A 16,805-nucleotide genomic window follows, 5' to 3' on the forward strand; every position below is an offset into this window, starting at 1 on the left:
GTTTGTGTCTTTCTAGTTAAGGATGTTTGCCGCTGACAGAGGATGCACTTGAACTGCACCAGAGCTGCTCGCAGACTTATGGGAAGAGTAGCTGCTGTCTTTTCAGCACCCAGGAGTGAAAAAGACCAAGGTGACATGTGTGTGCACTGTTTAAAGAGCTACTTCATATTTATTGGCCTCCCTCAGTCACGGTCTCCCTACCCTAGAGCCACACCGTCAATAGCATTCTTGATAAAGGACAGTGATGAGGACGTAAATATATTCATGTGTATTTACTTACATAATTCATATACAGATGCATATAAATGCAAACTAGTCTCCAAGGCTTGCTATCTTCCTGTACCTTTTCTAAGAACTTCCGGTGGCAACTTAATGTTTCCCATTGCAGGTCAGTTTCCCGGGAAGGAAGCTTAGAGAGTGTTTAGTGTGCATGATGTTTATTAAGATGGGCCCTTGGGACAGCACCTGTGGAAAACATGAGAAGGAATTAGGATTGGGCAGAGCAAGAAGCTGAGCCATGATGCGGGCCCAGTGACAGCCTTGACCCACCTCGTGAGGAGCTCCGGAGCTGGAACTTTGTCTCATATTGGGCTAGATCACCTGTCTTTTTATAACTCCACATCAGTCACTGGAGGTGGTCCATCCCGGAAAGGGGGCATGACCCTGACTCGAAGTCGCTCCACAGCAATGACCCCTGAAGGGGCTGACAGCTCCGGGCTGTCCCAGAAGCTGGCGACAAAGGAGCCTAGCTTGAAAGCGGGGTCTAGGCAGCACGTCACTGCACTCATCCCCCTCTTCTTTTTTCTCTGAAAAGTCTTGTCCACAGAAATTACCGAAGCCTCCTCTTCCTTTTTTCCGCATTACCTTCTCCAATTCTAACAGCAGCAGTCTGTCTGTCTGTGTGGGAGGCCAGAGAGAAATCCTCAGGCACAGGAAATATGAATGTGTTTTGTGCTGTCAAGGTAGAGCTGCTATTTTGGACATCAGAACACTTGCTTAGAGAAGAGACCGAAATAGCCCAAATGTGAACCACTTCACTGGGGAAGTCGGTGGGAACAGCATCGGCTTAGCACGGCTTTGGCTTAATTAGGCTAGTTGAGCAGAGAGAGGCAGTTGCATGAGAGCTGGCTTGTAAGTGCCACCTCGCATTCCCATCGGAAACACCAGCTCACTGATGACCTGAGACATTTGTTCACTCAGCACACAGTTACTGAGTGCCTACTGTGTGCCTGTCAGTGCTCAGAACTGGAGGAGATGGCATCGAGCACAACAGAAAGAAAATTGCTGCTCCTCTCTGAGGATTTTTATTCCAGTGGTTTTTAATGAGCCTGCAAAGCAGGAATTGCATATGTAATGACTTTGAACGTCAACACATCCTTCATTTCACACAAGCTAGTATTTTTCTTAGCTTAAATGATAAGTTAAAAGCAGATTACCCACCATGTGTTTTTAAAAAACAGTTTTATGGGTAGATATATTCTCGGAGATTTCTGGGCCAGTGTTCCCTAAACTGTGATTATTTGTACACTAGTAGCTTCACTGTAATATTACTTTCTTAATGTTTTTCTTTAAAGTAACCTTCCCTTTTATTCAGCCTTTTATTATGAAAAACTTCAAGCACACGCAGAAGCAGAATGAGCAGTACAGTGAACCCCCGTGTAGCCGACTTCCAAAGCCATCACCTCTTGGTCACTCTTGTTTCTGCTATGTTCCCACTTACCCTCCACTCTGTCATGGGTTAATCTGAAGCAAATCCTAGATATCTTGTCATGTCATCTGTAATTATTTTTATATCTCTCAAAAATGAGAATTATTTATTCCTTTAAAATTGTACTGGTACTTTAAAATTAGAAATACATGGTTTGTAACATGAAACAATGCACATATATATGCCATTTCAAAATTATAACTCCTCCCATCGTCATTTTGTTAATATTGTAAATGGTTTAGTGTATCTTCTCATACTGGTCTTTATGTGTGTAACAACATATACAAATGCATATATATATAATTTTTGTTTTTCACAAAAGCTATGTTATATAAATTACTCAAACTTGCTTTTTTCCCCCAAAGTCCTATTTATTAAGGTATGATTTACATAAAATTCACCCTTCGTATGTGTATAGTTTGGCGAATTCCAACATATGTATACAGTCATATAACTTACCCCACAATCAGGATTTTCTTCACCCCCAAAAGTTCTCTCCTACTCATTTTAGTCAGTCACCTTCTAATCCCTAAAAACTACCTCTTTTATGGCCCTATACTTTTGCCTTTTCTAGTGGGTAACATAAATAGATTAGAAATAGTATGTACCAACAAAATATTAGCAAATTGAATCCAACAATGTGTAAAAAGAATTATATACCACAACCAAGAAGAATTTATCCCAGATATGTAAGGCTAATTCAATATTCAAAGATCTGTCTGAGAAAAACTACAAAACTTTGACGAATGAAATCAAAAAGAAACTAAATAAATAGACAGATAGATATTCCATGTTCATGGATACATAGACTCACTATTGTCAAGATGCTGATTCTCCTCAACATGGTCTATAGATTAATGCAGTCTCAATCAATATCCCAGCAAGTTATATTGTAGATATTGACAAACTGATTCTAAAGTTTATGTGGGGAGGCAAACACCCCAAATAACCAACTCGATACAAAATACTTATTAGTCACAAAGAAAAAAATAATACCTTTATAGTGGAGAAACATGGAAGATGCTTCTTAACCAGGTGACCAAATCCTCACCAGTGTGTGCCTCTCGTGAGCACGTACTGAGAACGACACGGGATCACTTCTGTGTGGTTCCTACCAAATGGCGCGTGATCTGACTCCATGGGAACATCAGACGAATCCAAACGGACAGACGTTCTGCAAATTAACTGGCCTGTGCTCTTCAAAAATGTCAGGGTCACAAAAGACAAGGAAAGAATGAGAAACTAGTTAAAGAAATGTAACTACTAAATGCAACTTGTTATCCTGGATCGGATCCTGGACCAGAAGGAAAAAACATTGTTTTCTATAAAGAATCAGTACAATAAGTGTTCCAAACTTCTATTCCATGGAAATTTAGGCACAATGCATCCTCCAGGAAAGAGGGAGAATCTCTGCGTACTGTTTTTTGCAGGGTTGAGTGACTTTTCAAACATTTATTAATTGTATTTTCTCTGTTGTGAATTATCGGTTGTGTCCTTTATCCATTTATATCTTCATTGTAGGCATTTCCCAGTCTTACATTTATTTATTGAATTCTTCTTTGTTTTTAATTTTTTAATTAAAAAATTTTTAACGGCATACTTATTTAAAAAAATAGATGTAAGCCATATAAAAAGGCGTAAAGGAAAAATTGGAAGCCCCTCTCATCTCCACATCCCACTCCCCAGATGTTCCTCCTCTCATTTTTTAGTGTTTGCCTCCCACTCTTTTTCCCTCCTTTCGCTCTTTAAAAATGTTTCAATATTTCTGTAAATTACTCACACAGCTAATGCATATACGTTAATAGACCAGGGAAGCAGACTCCACAGTGAAAAAACTGTATGTTAACCTCAGGAGACATATGAATGTCATTTAATGTTCAAAACATACACGTCTGTGTATATGAAAGAACTTTTTAGATATGAAGGCCTTATAGCAAAGCATGTACATAACAAATACGTAAACAGAAGTAAGACCTTAACTACATACAGCTTAAATTCTGAGCTGTTGGAAACCATTACTACATAGACTTTGGTGTTACCCTTAAAACACACACACACACATGCACACACACGCACTCTCTAGAGCCTTTTCACCCCTGTTTGCTGAGCAGTGTGAATTGGAATGGGTAGTTGGCTAAAGTCTGGTGTGCAGATTGAGGGGTAGAGGTAAGGCTTATCTCAGAAGATGAATTAACTGAATCTTTTGCTTTTTACCCTTTGTAGAATAATAGAATTTTAGAACGAAAGGGCCCCTGGAGATTCTTTTGTAACCTTCATATTTTATAGGCGAGAAAACGAATGCTTGGAATAGAGTAGGTATAAAATGAGGCCCAGAGTGGAAGAAATGACCTGTTCCCCGCCCTCCTGGCGTTAGCAACCTCCGTTGTCTCAGTAAAGGAGCCCGAATGTTAATGGTGAAGCTTCCACTAGGTTGGTTCACAAATACTTGTTGATTGTCTGAGGTACGGCACCTACTGCTCAGGTGGTCATATTTTTACCTCTCAAGTCCCCGAGGAAGGGGAGTCGCTCAGGTCGTAAATGATTCGTAACTAGTAGCCGTGCTCCCTGTGACACAGTGACCACTTGCTCTTTTTTCATTGCCCGTGAGGAAAGCCAATTGCTTTAGGTGTCCTGGAGTCTGAGGACGTGACCTGTGGCACGAGAAACAGGCCTGCGGGCTTGTTCTGAACTGAACTTTTTTGTGTGTGTTTCTTTCCAGGTGGAAGAAGAGAGATCTGTGCTCAATAATCAGTTGTTAGAAATGAAAAAGAGGTAGGTTTTCTTTTCGTGTTTTTTGCTGGCATGTGTGTGAGAGTGTGTGTTTCAAAAGGAAAGTGTTAGAAGATGATGGATGACTTGTACGGTGACTTGTAGAAAACACGCGACCTTCTTAGGTTCGGAAAATCACATCGCAATGGTTTGGTACTTATAATTGACAAATTATGAAAATTCATTTGCACAAGTTTTAGTATTAATTACTAAAACAAGGAATAGTTGAGTTTTTAAGCCGTGTTCAGTTGGCATTTATTCAGAAGTGTTCTAAAATCGGATTGTCTCATAACGTACTGCTCTTCCCTCCTAGTTTCAGTAACTAAAAATACTATAATTTTACATGGAAAAATTGATCCGCATATAAATACTGATTTTAATTTTATAAAAATTTTAATTTCTCAATAATAATGAGTAACACCACTAAAATTTTTCTGTTTTCTAAGAAAAAGAGTTATTTGTTGTTCTTTCATGATAATCAAATGGTATTCAAATGGAAGCCTTCCAGTACCTTTAAGTGAGGATAAAGGGGCCCACAGACGTGAGCGTTTGGAAGCTTGATGCTTATACACCTGGCAGTCAGTCTGCTCTTCTAAAATAATAGAATACACTAGAAAAAAAGAATTCTCCAGGCTCTTCCAAAGTATTCTTACCTGTCAGAGCAGAGGAACGTCCCACAGTGGACCGCCGACACGCGTGTTTCACACTGGCAGTGTCCCCTCCTGACCACAAGGCAGGTGTCTAGGAATTTGAGGGCTTTATTTAGCCCACAAAGATATTTGGGTTCCATAAGCTACATTCTAAAGGACACTAGGCCTTGGTCCAGGGGTGCCTTTCCTCCTTTCTTTAATTAAAAATACTTAGATTCATTTTTCTTTAACATTTCACACCAGAATGCATGTGTGTTTCAGCACCGCCACAGCCCTGGTCCAGCCAGGTGTTCTCCAGGTGGCTGTGCATTACCTGTGGTGACTGGTCTGCCAGGCCTGAACCTAGCTCCTGTGTACAGGCACAGCTCTGCCCACTGGGCCGTGGCATATCTATTTTTACTTTATAAAGAACCTCATGTATACGGTTATCAAGGATACGTGAAAAAGTTAATAGGGCTATTCCTGTGACATTCTGGCGAGGGAACATATGAAAATGGGCTGGTGTAAGTACTGGCATAGGCCTCTTGCATTTATGGAGCTCTTCATAATTCACGAACTCATCTAATCTCAAAACAACCCAGTGAAATAAATACACGGTGGGGCTTGCATTTTAAAACGCTGAAACTAGAGTCCAAAAAGTTAAGCGACTTGGCCAGGAGCTCAGATGCAGGTATAAGGCCCAGGTCTCCAGATATTTATGCTGGTTCTTTTTTCACCATACATTTATTTATTATTACTTTTTAATTTTTTTTTTTTTTTTTAAGAAAAACACGCTATGGTCATTAGTCTTTACCATGTGACTTTAGAATCACTTGCCCTTTAAAATGTAATTAGGCCTGTGACTTTTTTCACGGCTTAAAAAGATGGAACAAATTTGGGTACGTGTTCATTCCTCTCTCCTTACTTCACCATCTCTGCTGCCATTTTAGGTGCTGGATATGTTTAGGAGAATAGCTCTCGAAAATGACTCTTTTTATCAGTAAAGGCAGATAAAGATGATTTTCTGGGAGTGAAAAAATTTTAAATCTATAGTTTCCCAGATTTAGAACTTTTTTTTTTTTTGTCTGTCAAATTGTTAATTAACCCTCATGGAAAATTATGTCTATTTTAGAAATCTGAATGCGAGTATATATTTTAGCTATTAATTTAGGCCTTTAAGTGCCTTCTAAAAGTCAGTTTGGTAGAAGATTCGTATGTAGGTCTGTGTGTGTAATAGTTAAGTAAATTTCACATAGAGTACTAAAAAGAATTTGATATTTAATTTAAAAGCCGGGAAAGGACTTAAATCATGAGGATATTTGAAATGTAGTTGTTTAAGTAAGAACTGAGCTCTTGGCCAACAGTTCCCTTTAGAAGTGATCATTGGACATATAGCAGTCAAAACAGGATACAATTTCATCTTCCGAGGGGTCATTACATCGAAGTGCAGAACTTACTCCTGACTGCAGGGTGAAACTACTTATCAGTCAGAAGTTAGTAGCATCCTCTTGTAGCTGCTAAGGTACCTAAACATTGAATCAAGCAATACGTAGTGAAGGTTTTGCTCTTAGCTTAAAAATGTAATCATTTCTTCGGAAAACTGGTCTGCAAGTTAGACAGGTCTCCTTCAAGACGGGTTCCCAGATGTCCACTGGGTAAAGCAGGGCCAACCTCGAATCGCTCTAAGTGACAGAACTGGGGAGGCGTGTCCCTCTGACTGCGACACCCCGCAGCAGATGAGGAAACTCGTCTGGCTTCCTTCCCTCCTCTAGGCTTCCTTATGCCCAAGAAGGGACTTCATGAAGTCACAATGAATTCTGTTAGTGTAAATGCAGGATTTCTGTCAGGACTGAAAACTAGTGAACCGTGCCGCCCGCAGAGTCTGACGTGGTCACGTGCGCCTCGGCTCATTAAGCTCACTGTGGGTTGCTGACTGTCTGACTGTCTCCAAGCTTGTGCTACTGACCAATGCTCATCTCACCCCTCTCTTTTCCCTTTCCTACTCTTGCTTCCTTTGCTATATCTGTGTGTCTTTCATGGTAAGACTAAAGAAAGTCTATCCACGTTATAATAAATAAATTTCATATCTTTTTAGTAAACCAAACTGTTGTATATATTTTTTGGCTGCCTTTGTCCCTCTGTGTCTCGCTTTTGTTTTGTAAAATATTCTCAACAGTACACACACATGCGCGCGCGCGCACTCACACACACTTTTTTTGTACCTATATACAGTGAAGAACTTCAGTGCAAATTTGTATTTGCATTTCTCTTCATGTTTCTAATATTCGGTTCTTGTTATCTTGCATTTTTAAAGCTTGCCCAGTAACACTTTAAGGTATTTCCTTCGTTACTAGAGTTTATTTCTTATGTAAGTAGTAAGGAAAGAATCTGGGTAACATGTTCCCTTGCGGAAAAGATTTGGGGCCCCTCTAGCCTTCCTTTCCTATTATGTTTATCTTCCCTTCTTGATATTTTTAGTAACACCAAGCCAGACTAGCCAGGGTGGCTTAAAAGTAATATGCCCTTCCCCCACCGTTAGTGTGATTTGTGACTCAGATGTCAATAATGTTGGCATAAATGGTTTAACTTGTCCCTCTTGGTTTGCACAGTGGGATTAGGGCTCAGAAATAGCCTAAGAAGCCAGCACTGAAGATCTGTCACAAAGATGAGCTGCCGCTGTCTGTCTGTCCTGTCATTTGAGAGATGTCACAAGTCGTATCCCTCTCATAGCCAAGCATCTTTTGATAATAGTGCAGCGGCGTTCTGCTTGCCATCTTAGAGAGCAGTCTCGCTTAGAGGTTTTGTGTATGCGATGACAAGCAAGATACCTGTACCTTCTTCCTTCTGCCAGCTGACGGTCCCTGACACTAAAGAATCTGTGACGTCTTGGCTAACTAGAGTCCTGATTATGGAGGAATCTTAATCTGCTTCATAACCCCCAAATCCTGGTATTTTTCAGTAAAAATATTTACAGTAACATTGTTCAAATTCGAGTTGTATTTATAACAAGTGAAGCTCTTGAAATAGTTTTCATGATAAACTACCCAATAAGTTTACTAGAAACTTAAGGAGTTCAAGATTTATTGAATCTTTGGATAACGTCAGATATTTACTTTACAGGTGGAGGAAGTACCTGTACATTCCTTCCATTAAAATCTTTGTTTTAACCTAAACAAGACCCTATTTCCTAGCTAGGTGTCACCCCCTTAGTGATTGAACATCACTGGTGCCCACCCCCTTTTCAGTGTACAAATAATGCTTGGGTGTTGAATTCAAGAAACTTCTGTAAGTCTCAGATTCTTTTCTTATTACTCATCATTCTGGAGTAAAAGTGCAAGCCTCACAATGAGATAAATACAACACTTATATTTTTATCTTTGTGTAGAATTTCAATTTATCATAAATCATGAGAATTCTGTAATTCGTGTGCCGGATATCTTGGGTCTCACTAACCATACTTTCTGCCATTTCTAACCTGGGCCTCAGTTTCCGATTCTTCTAGTTGTTTCTAAAACAGACCAAACCATTACATGCTCTGCACTCACCCAGTTACCGCTGGTAGAACCGGGAATAATTCGGCTCGTTTAAGCTCTGAATTCTCACTGACGATCAGCCGCATTAATGTCATAGGTCATATGGCCTGAGAGCTAGCTAGGAAACTAGTCTCCAGTTCTGTTTTCCCCAGAATATTTTTGTGCTACAAGGTCTTTTTATCTTGTTTCAGACTGCATGTATTTAAAAAAAAAACAACTTTTTATTTAAAACATTTTAAATTCATAGATTTGCGAAGGTCGTTCAGTGTTCCCACATACCCTTCCCTCAGCACCCCCCCTAACGTGTACAGTCCCTGGTACATTTATGACAGCTCCGAAAGTGACACGGGCACAGGACTCTTAGCTGGACTCTAGACTTTCTAGACTATTCACATTGCCCCAGTTTTTCCATTAACATCCTTTTTCTCTTTCAGGATCCAGTGTAGGAAACCTCACTGCATTTAGTTGTCACACCCCGTAGTCCCCTCCAGTCTGTGACAGTTCCTCAGTCTTTCCTTGTCTCTGATGACCATTGGTACTTGTGAAATGCATATAACTTTTACAACAACGTAAACTCAAACACACACAAACGCGCGGAAGCCTGCCCCTTTGGGTTGCATCTGTCGTGTCTTGCCCTCCCTTCCTCCCTCCCTCCCTGTCTTCCCTTCGTCGTCCCCCTTCTTTCCCACTCCCTCGACTCCAAGAATCACGTTCCCCGCTCCTCTCGTTGAAGGCCCGGTCCCCTCCCTCTGCCGAGTCAGGCCGAGGACATACACCCAGAACTTGGACCTTCTCCTTCCAGACGCCCCCATGTTTTCTATACCTGAAAATCCATTTCAGCATTTCTGTTCTAGCTTTTATGCAATCACTTTTAATTTCTGAGCAATTTAATGTCGTCTTCGGATTCAGATTCCATGGATGAAAAGTAATAATCCTTCAGTTTGAATAGTAGTAATAATCGTTGCTACCGTTTTGGCCCATGAGATCTCAAAAACACATTCTTGGAACTTGCTAAAAGTTACTGAAATTAGTGAGAACCAATCGATACTTCCAGCATAAAACTGCTCTGCATGACATCTGTATAATCGCTTTGCATGTGTGTATTTTAATTGTCGTTATTGCTTGGTAATAATTTATTTGAGAAGTAACAGAACTCAACTGGGGTTAGACTTTTAAAAGAATTCTTTGGGGGTGCAACAATCTGGTTTTGTTTTTTTTAATTCTATGTCTTCCAAAGTTATTAACTTGTTTCTTTAAATTCGAATGGATACAATGATAGCAGATTCTGGCATGTCTATGCATAGTAAACTTTTTCTCCCCTCACAGTAAGTAAAATTTCAAGTAAAATTTTGCAAGCGTAATAGCCTTAACGCCCTATAAAATTTCCCTGTCATACCTTTTTTCTTTACATTAACGAAAGTTAATTACATGTTTGTTCTAGGAGAGTTACACACTGACCACTCTCTCGGTTGATTTCTGGAATTTTTAACTCTTTGGTTTTTTAGAGAATCCAAGTTAATAAAAGACACAGATGAAGAAAAAGCTTCCTTGCAGAAATCCATCAGTATTACTAGTGCCTTACTCACAGAAAAGGATGCAGAGCTGGAAAAACTGAGAAATGAGGTAGAGTACCTTCTGGGGTGAACATTCTCGCTGCCTCTTTCTGTTCAAACTCCGAGCCTAAGCTTCACCGCTGTGTTCCAGGTCACAGTGCTCAGGGGAGAAAACGCCTCGGCCAAGTCCTTGCATTCAGTCGTCCAGTCTCTAGAGTCTGATAAGGTGAAGCTTGAGCTCAAGGTAAAGAACTTGGAGCTTCAACTCAAAGAAAACAAGAGGCAGCTGAGCAGCTCCTCAGGTAAAACGATGACCGTGTGGCGCCCCTTTCCGAGCCCCCTGCTTCCTGTCTGGTCGAGATGCCCCCCGCAGGCAGCCGACGTGCTGCATCCCGCACCCCCGCTCAGTCAGCCAAGGGCTCCTCATGACCCAGGTCCACGCAGAGGGGCGCCCGCTCTCCCCACTTCGGACCTTCCCGTGGTTGGGAGTGTCGGCAGACGTAGCATGGTAGACGCCGGCCGCCACCCCAGGGGCAGCCGTGGGGTCTGAAAGTGCTGCGGCAGAGGACAGGCACCTGTGAGAGAATGGCGCTGGCCTCTGAATTCAGACAGGTGAGGGGCACTGCTGCCAGCTGTGAGCCGGCCTGAGCGACAACACCTCAAGGGGAAGGGCCAGCACCGACGCAGGTCCCGAGGGGTCCAGCATGGGACAGGCACTCGTGAACGTGTCCCCAGAGGTGCCTCTGAGAGTCCACAGAAAGTGGGTTTCTAGCACTGGCCCTTACAGTGCAATGACAAAGAAAAAGAGCAATTAAAAAAAAAAAAATCCCCCTCCACGTTTTTTCTTTTTTTTATTATCAGGTAATACTGATACTCAGGCAGAAGAGGACGAAAGAGCCCAGGAGAGTCAGGTAATGTTCTCTCCTTCAGCTTTGCTTACTCACTACTTAAAAGATCGTCTCATCTTTTGAATAGGTAATACATTCCTATTGCCTATTATGAATGTATCATTCAAACATTAAGCCATGTTAAAAACACATTCAGTGAAAAGAATCTCCCATCAAACATTCTCAGTTCCCAAACCACCAAGCAGGTGGTCACTGTTATTAGTGTCTTCTTAAATCTTTTCAGAGATTTTTTCTAAATGTACATACAAGCCAAGGTGAATAGTCTTTTTCCCCTCCTTTTTTACATAAATGGTGGCATATTACATAAACCAGCCTGCAGTTATCTTTTTTCTAGCTGTATAGTATGCCATTCTATGGCTGTACCCTAATGTCATCAGTTCTCTATTGGTTGACATGACATTTGGGATGTTTCTGACCTTTTAGGTGTATTATAAAACAATGCTGTAATGAATTAACTTGGACATGTGTCATTTTGCAGATCTAATAGTATTCCTAGAAGTAGGATCCTTCTGTCAAAAGGTTCCTTGCTCATCTTTACCTTTAAAAGATGGAGTTCTTGAAAACTGTTTCCTAAAGCCAAAATTAACAAAACAGCCTTAGTTTTAAACAGGGGATTATATGGAGGCAAAGTAGTCTATATTTGGAAATATTATAGCACATACAACAAACACCCATCTTCAGTTTTAATATTTTGGATATATTTATCTTGTCCAAAAGCACATACAACAAACACCCATTTTCAGTTTTAATATTTTGGATATATTTATCGTGTCCAAAAATCACAGGTACAAAAGCCATCTTTCATTTTTAAATGCAAGCAAAGCTCAGGGGCTTGTGATTTGTTTCAGTTAACTGACATCTCCTTTCAAAGGCTTGAAAGGATTCAGCAGACGTACGAACTTACCTTGGTTAGCATTGTCTGCTTAGTTTGTATGTCTAATAAACATCAACTTAACGGTGTTTTTTCTCCCCCCATTTCCTTTCTGCTTCCGTTTGTTTCATCTGCTGCTGCCAACACTTTTCTTCCAATCAGCAAATGGTTCGTTTTATGTTTCCTAATTTGTGAGTGAGTGAGAGTGTGTGTGTGGTTTCCCACTATACTTACATCCATTCTGCAGCTTTTCCTTCTTCCCGAAACGGAGCTCCTAGCAGAATAAAGTCTTAGAAAGTGCATCGTAAGAAGTGAGGACAGATTTAGTGGGTCTGCTTCCGTGTCGGCAGGGGTGTCCTGCAGGGAACCACACAGCTGTTGATTGCTAGCTTTGTTTCATAAGTTGCCCCAGCAGGAGAAAAAGGCCAAATAGTTCTTTAAAAATTGAAACGTGTGCATGTATGTGTATATACGTCCATTTTTTATGTCGTAAAGGAAGATTTTTTTCAATGGCCGTTTAGAAAAATAAGACCTTGTTATTATTTGTAGAAGAGGGAAGAAGCTTGTTTTTAAATGAAAGCGCCCCTGGTCTAAAAGCAAACGTTAGGCCAAGAGCATTTCCTCCCGCCGGTCGTCCCCTTATGCCACTGTCCCGTCACACTCGGCACTGGCGCCCTTCCCACCTGTGGTACCCAGACACCGCCTCGTCAGCGTGCACCAGAGTGTCTCCTCTGAAGACACATTGACCGTCCCACCGTGATGAATCAGTAAATGTTAAGATGGCGATCTGAGGAGAAGTTCCCCGAACCTTTTCAGATCTGTGGAGGATGAGTCCTGCATTGGTTCTGCAGTGTAATGGGACAACTACCTGGTTATGATTTGTGTAAAATTCTGCGTGTGCATATAAAACAGGTTCGGTAATGGCCACTGCTGGCCCCTCTGGGATGTCAGCACACTCTGCAGCCATAGCGTGAGACTGTACGTCCGTGACTTCTTGATAGTCCAGTCTATACATTTTAGATAATTTACACATCTGTTTGTTTTTTTTTTTATTTCTGACAAATCAGATCGATTTCCTAAATTCGGTAATAGTGGACCTTCAAAGGAAGAATCAAGACCTCAAGATGAAGGTGGAAATGATGTCAGAAGCAGCCCTTAATGGGAACGGTGATGACCTAAACAATTATGACAGGTATTTCATATTACGCAATACTGATTGTACCTTCATTCCAGCTAAATAAATTGTGTTTTTAACCTTAGCTTCTCCAGTGGATTGGAGAAATAGTTGCTTTGTGGTTACTTGGCTGTAAACCAAGTTCCGTAAATATGGCCAGGGAGTGACACACTACAAATGATTTGGCATGGAAGTTTTAAATGTGGATTATGGTAGTTACACTGGGGGCTCCCAGCCTTGGCCTTAATTCTTGGTTTTTATTCTTTACAAGTGATACTATCTCTTGAATTTCTTCTAATAGAGCTGAGTCTCTGATCATACATGCTAACATTTGCAGTGACGACCAGGAGAAACAGTCCAAGAAGAAACCTCGCCTCTTCTGTGACATATGTGACTGCTTCGATCTCCACGACACAGAGGATTGTCCTACCCAGGCGCAGATGTCTGAGGACCCCCCCCATTCCACACACCACGGCAGTCGGAGCGAGGAACGCCCGTACTGTGAAATCTGCGAGATGTTTGGGCACTGGGCCACCAACTGCAATGACGACGAGACCTTCTGACGAAACCTCAGCGGGAGACCTGGGCTCTCGGACGCGCTTGCGCACGGGCGGCCGGACACCAGCCTCGTGCGTGCGGACTGCGGGAGCACGCACGTTATTTTTCACCCCCATCAGCAAATCTAAGAAAATATTTTGATCTTCCACAAATCGCCCTTTAATTTCCCTTTATAAGTTAAAAATAATAAATACTTAGGAGGTAGGTGAGTTATCACCTCTGATTTTGTCTTCTTGGTTTTTCAAAGTTTTACTAAGATGCTGCACCAGATGCCATTACACTTATTATCCCCAGGGGAACCTCAAGGAACGACCCCTTACCCTCACAACACCTTATTTAAGTAACTTTAAATTATGCCGTTACTTTTCCTATTTGCACTAAACTATTTCCAGGCTGCATTTGTATATTTAGATGTTTTGGTTTAGCTTTGACACTGGAATGAGTTGAAAAATGTGCCATTTTGCATTTTCATCTACTCATTTAAAGTATTTTATTCTTAAAGAACTATCTGAGCTCTTTGCACTACCTGACGTCAGTAGTGCCTTGATTTCAGGCTTGATGATACGTAGGTGTGGTAAAATGAGACAGGTAAAGGGAGGGGCAAGCCCCCAAACTGCTGTGGGGACATCTATAATCTATATGCTGCACCCACTCTCTACTGTGGTGTTTTGTTTATTGATTTTGCATAATTTCAGCTTCTATATATTATATGTATATATTTTTTTAAAATCTATATTTTGGGAAAAAGCATACACAACGTGTCTTTCTTTTCAGATTTTTACCTTTATGAAAAAGAAAACACTTAAAATGTTCATCAGGACATAATGAGCTAGGCCAGAAATAGCATCACACGGCTTTGCAACTGTTTTTTGTTTTCATTTTGTTTATCAGACGTAAATGAGAGATTTTCTCCATAATTTTTCCCTTCTCCAGCAGAAATCCCCAGCATCAATTAATTAGATAATAAGCCACTTTAAAACACCTAAATTAAGCAGTCTACAATCTTTACAAGTTTTTTTTACTGTTTTTAGATGAATGTATGATGAGAAATTCAACATGAGTAATTTTGGATTTTCTTATCACAAAAAATAAAATGAAGGACCTCAACCACCAGAAGTTTATCAACCAGTTTGAATCTATTTATCTTGATTTGAATGTCTTCTAGAATATGTAAAAAGTAATGTATCTGCCATGCTACATGTATAATAAGAACTTCTATAATTGTATATATGCTTTTGATGTATTTTCCCCTCGAGATTATCAACTCTGTGTTTGAGAAGTGAAAAATAAATCTGTGATCAGTTGAAATTTTTGGTTATAAATATAATAGGAATTGTTTCTCAACATGTAAAGCAGTATTAAAATTTGAGCAAATAAGTGTTCTGTATCTACTTTAATAAATGATTATTCTTTTTTGTCAGTGGTAGTAACTAATATTATTCTCAGGTTTGTCATAATGGTTTTCTTCAAATAAGCAAGCGCTATAGATCCAAATAGCATTTGCACCTCAGTCTTGTTGATAAGTATTAAGAAATAGATATATCCTTATCTCGAAGTGTTCTGTGACCCATTTAGCATAAATAAATACCTGAGGTGGTTATTTATTGCTGTCACACCATTACCTGACCAAAGTAGAAGTGGCACTATACAGTACCAACTATTCATGAAGTTTTAGAAAGAAACTCTGAATGTTGCTGTAATTTTCCCAAAATGATTACATAGCCAAACATCTTTTATGAGCAGAGTCCCCCACAGGTAGATATTTCCAAAGCAGAATTACTAGTTGAACAAGAGCATTGCTTTTACCTAACTAACACTCTGACAGTAGCCCTGGACTTCAATATTAACCGCAGGGGATTAAAAGACTCAAACTATTAACTGAATTTATTGTGATTATTTCACAATGTATACATACATAAGTCATGTTGTTACACCTAACAGTGATACACGTCAGTTATATCTCAATAAAAAGACAACACTGAGCAAGTGCATAATATTTATAGGACAGTTACAGCACTATAGCAAAGTCTCCAAACATCTATACCAGTAAAACACCTCTGATCATCTAGCATCCTGGTCCTGTTTGAGGAGTTGATCCTGCTCTTGCTCACTTACACTCATGCATGCTTGAGATTTCACTAGCCTTGGGTAGTTGACTTATTAGAACAAGTTGTATCCTCATTAAACAGCTCATGGCATAGCCCGTTTACCTCATTTATTCTCACAGAGGGTGCTAAAATAATACACATTCTCAGTTGAGCAAAAACCCAACACCCGTGAAGACTTTGTGATACAGGGCGAAAACTGGGTTGAGAAATATGGAACGGTCTGCATGAGTGGAAACAAGTTATTTTAAAATCTGAATGGCTTTGATGGAATCATGAAATCGAGAGCGAAAGTATGTATATATGATTGTTTTTCTGCATATCCCTAAATTCTACTCTTTGCTTAATCAGACTCCATAGTAATTACTTCGCGAGGTCTTTATAACATAAAGTACAAGTGTATAAAAGATTGAAAGGAGCCATGCACTCAAAGACCAAACATTTTCGTCTTTCACCAGATCCCAACTAGCCAACTTCTACCTCAAAGTATTGAAACGCATGTATCCTAAAACAGTATTTATTGAGAAATTAAGTTCCAGACACCCTTATTAGTTTTTTATACGAATTACACGATCCTCTTTGATTCCCTCAACTCCCGAAGTTAACATGCAAATTTTACCGATGAAACAAGTGGTGGGACCTGGATAGTGTGTGCGTGAAATACCGTGTCGCAGTAAAAGTCTACGAGGACGAGCTAAACAGACATGTCATTCAAGGTTCCCTTGGCCCCTGGTCAGTTTTGTAAATTTTAGCCCACAAACCAAAAGAGCAAAGCCAAAGACCTTTTATTTGCTATAATTCAAAAGATTTCCATTCAAGTTTAGCTTCAAATTACCATCTTACCGCGAGTGCGCTGGCTGCTAAGAAGAAAGTCGCATTTTTTTTTTTTTCTTTTTTACTTAAACGGGTCGAGCAGAATCTAGTCTCCGCCCTTAAATTCAATTCTCAGCGCCGAAGGACCCCCGAACTGACACAGCGTCAGAACCCACGCGGTGGA

The 16,805-nt window shown here is 40.3% G+C and overlaps 1 protein-coding gene across 14 annotated transcripts in view; it reads left to right on the top strand.

Moving 5' to 3' along the window:
* The window catches only part of CLIP1 (CAP-Gly domain containing linker protein 1), a 104,930-nt gene extending 89,807 nt beyond the window's left edge, over positions 1-15,123 (top strand). For 9 of the 14 annotated variants that reach the window (XM_039879343.1, XM_039879341.1, XM_039879351.1 and 6 more), the window contains 6 exons: positions 4,428-4,480; positions 10,145-10,262; positions 10,344-10,494; positions 11,054-11,103; positions 13,039-13,163; positions 13,447-15,123. In XM_039879343.1, coding sequence (XP_039735277.1) covers positions 4,428-4,480; positions 10,145-10,262; positions 10,344-10,494; positions 11,054-11,103; positions 13,039-13,163; positions 13,447-13,708 — 759 coding nt within the window. In that variant the 3' untranslated portion in view covers positions 13,709-15,123. The remainder of the gene's footprint in view (positions 1-4,427; positions 4,481-10,144; positions 10,263-10,343; positions 10,495-11,053; positions 11,104-13,038; positions 13,164-13,446) is intronic. The other 5 variants (XM_039879346.1, XM_039879350.1, XM_039879352.1 and 2 more) reach the window with 3 other exon arrangements.
* The last annotated feature ends 1,682 nt before the right edge of the window (positions 15,124-16,805 follow it).

The sequence above is a fragment of the Pteropus medius genome, unplaced genomic scaffold (genome assembly GCF_902729225.1).
Source record: "Pteropus medius unplaced genomic scaffold, Ma_sr-lr_union100, whole genome shotgun sequence".
In the NCBI taxonomy this organism is placed as follows: domain Eukaryota; kingdom Metazoa; phylum Chordata; class Mammalia; order Chiroptera; family Pteropodidae; genus Pteropus; species Pteropus medius.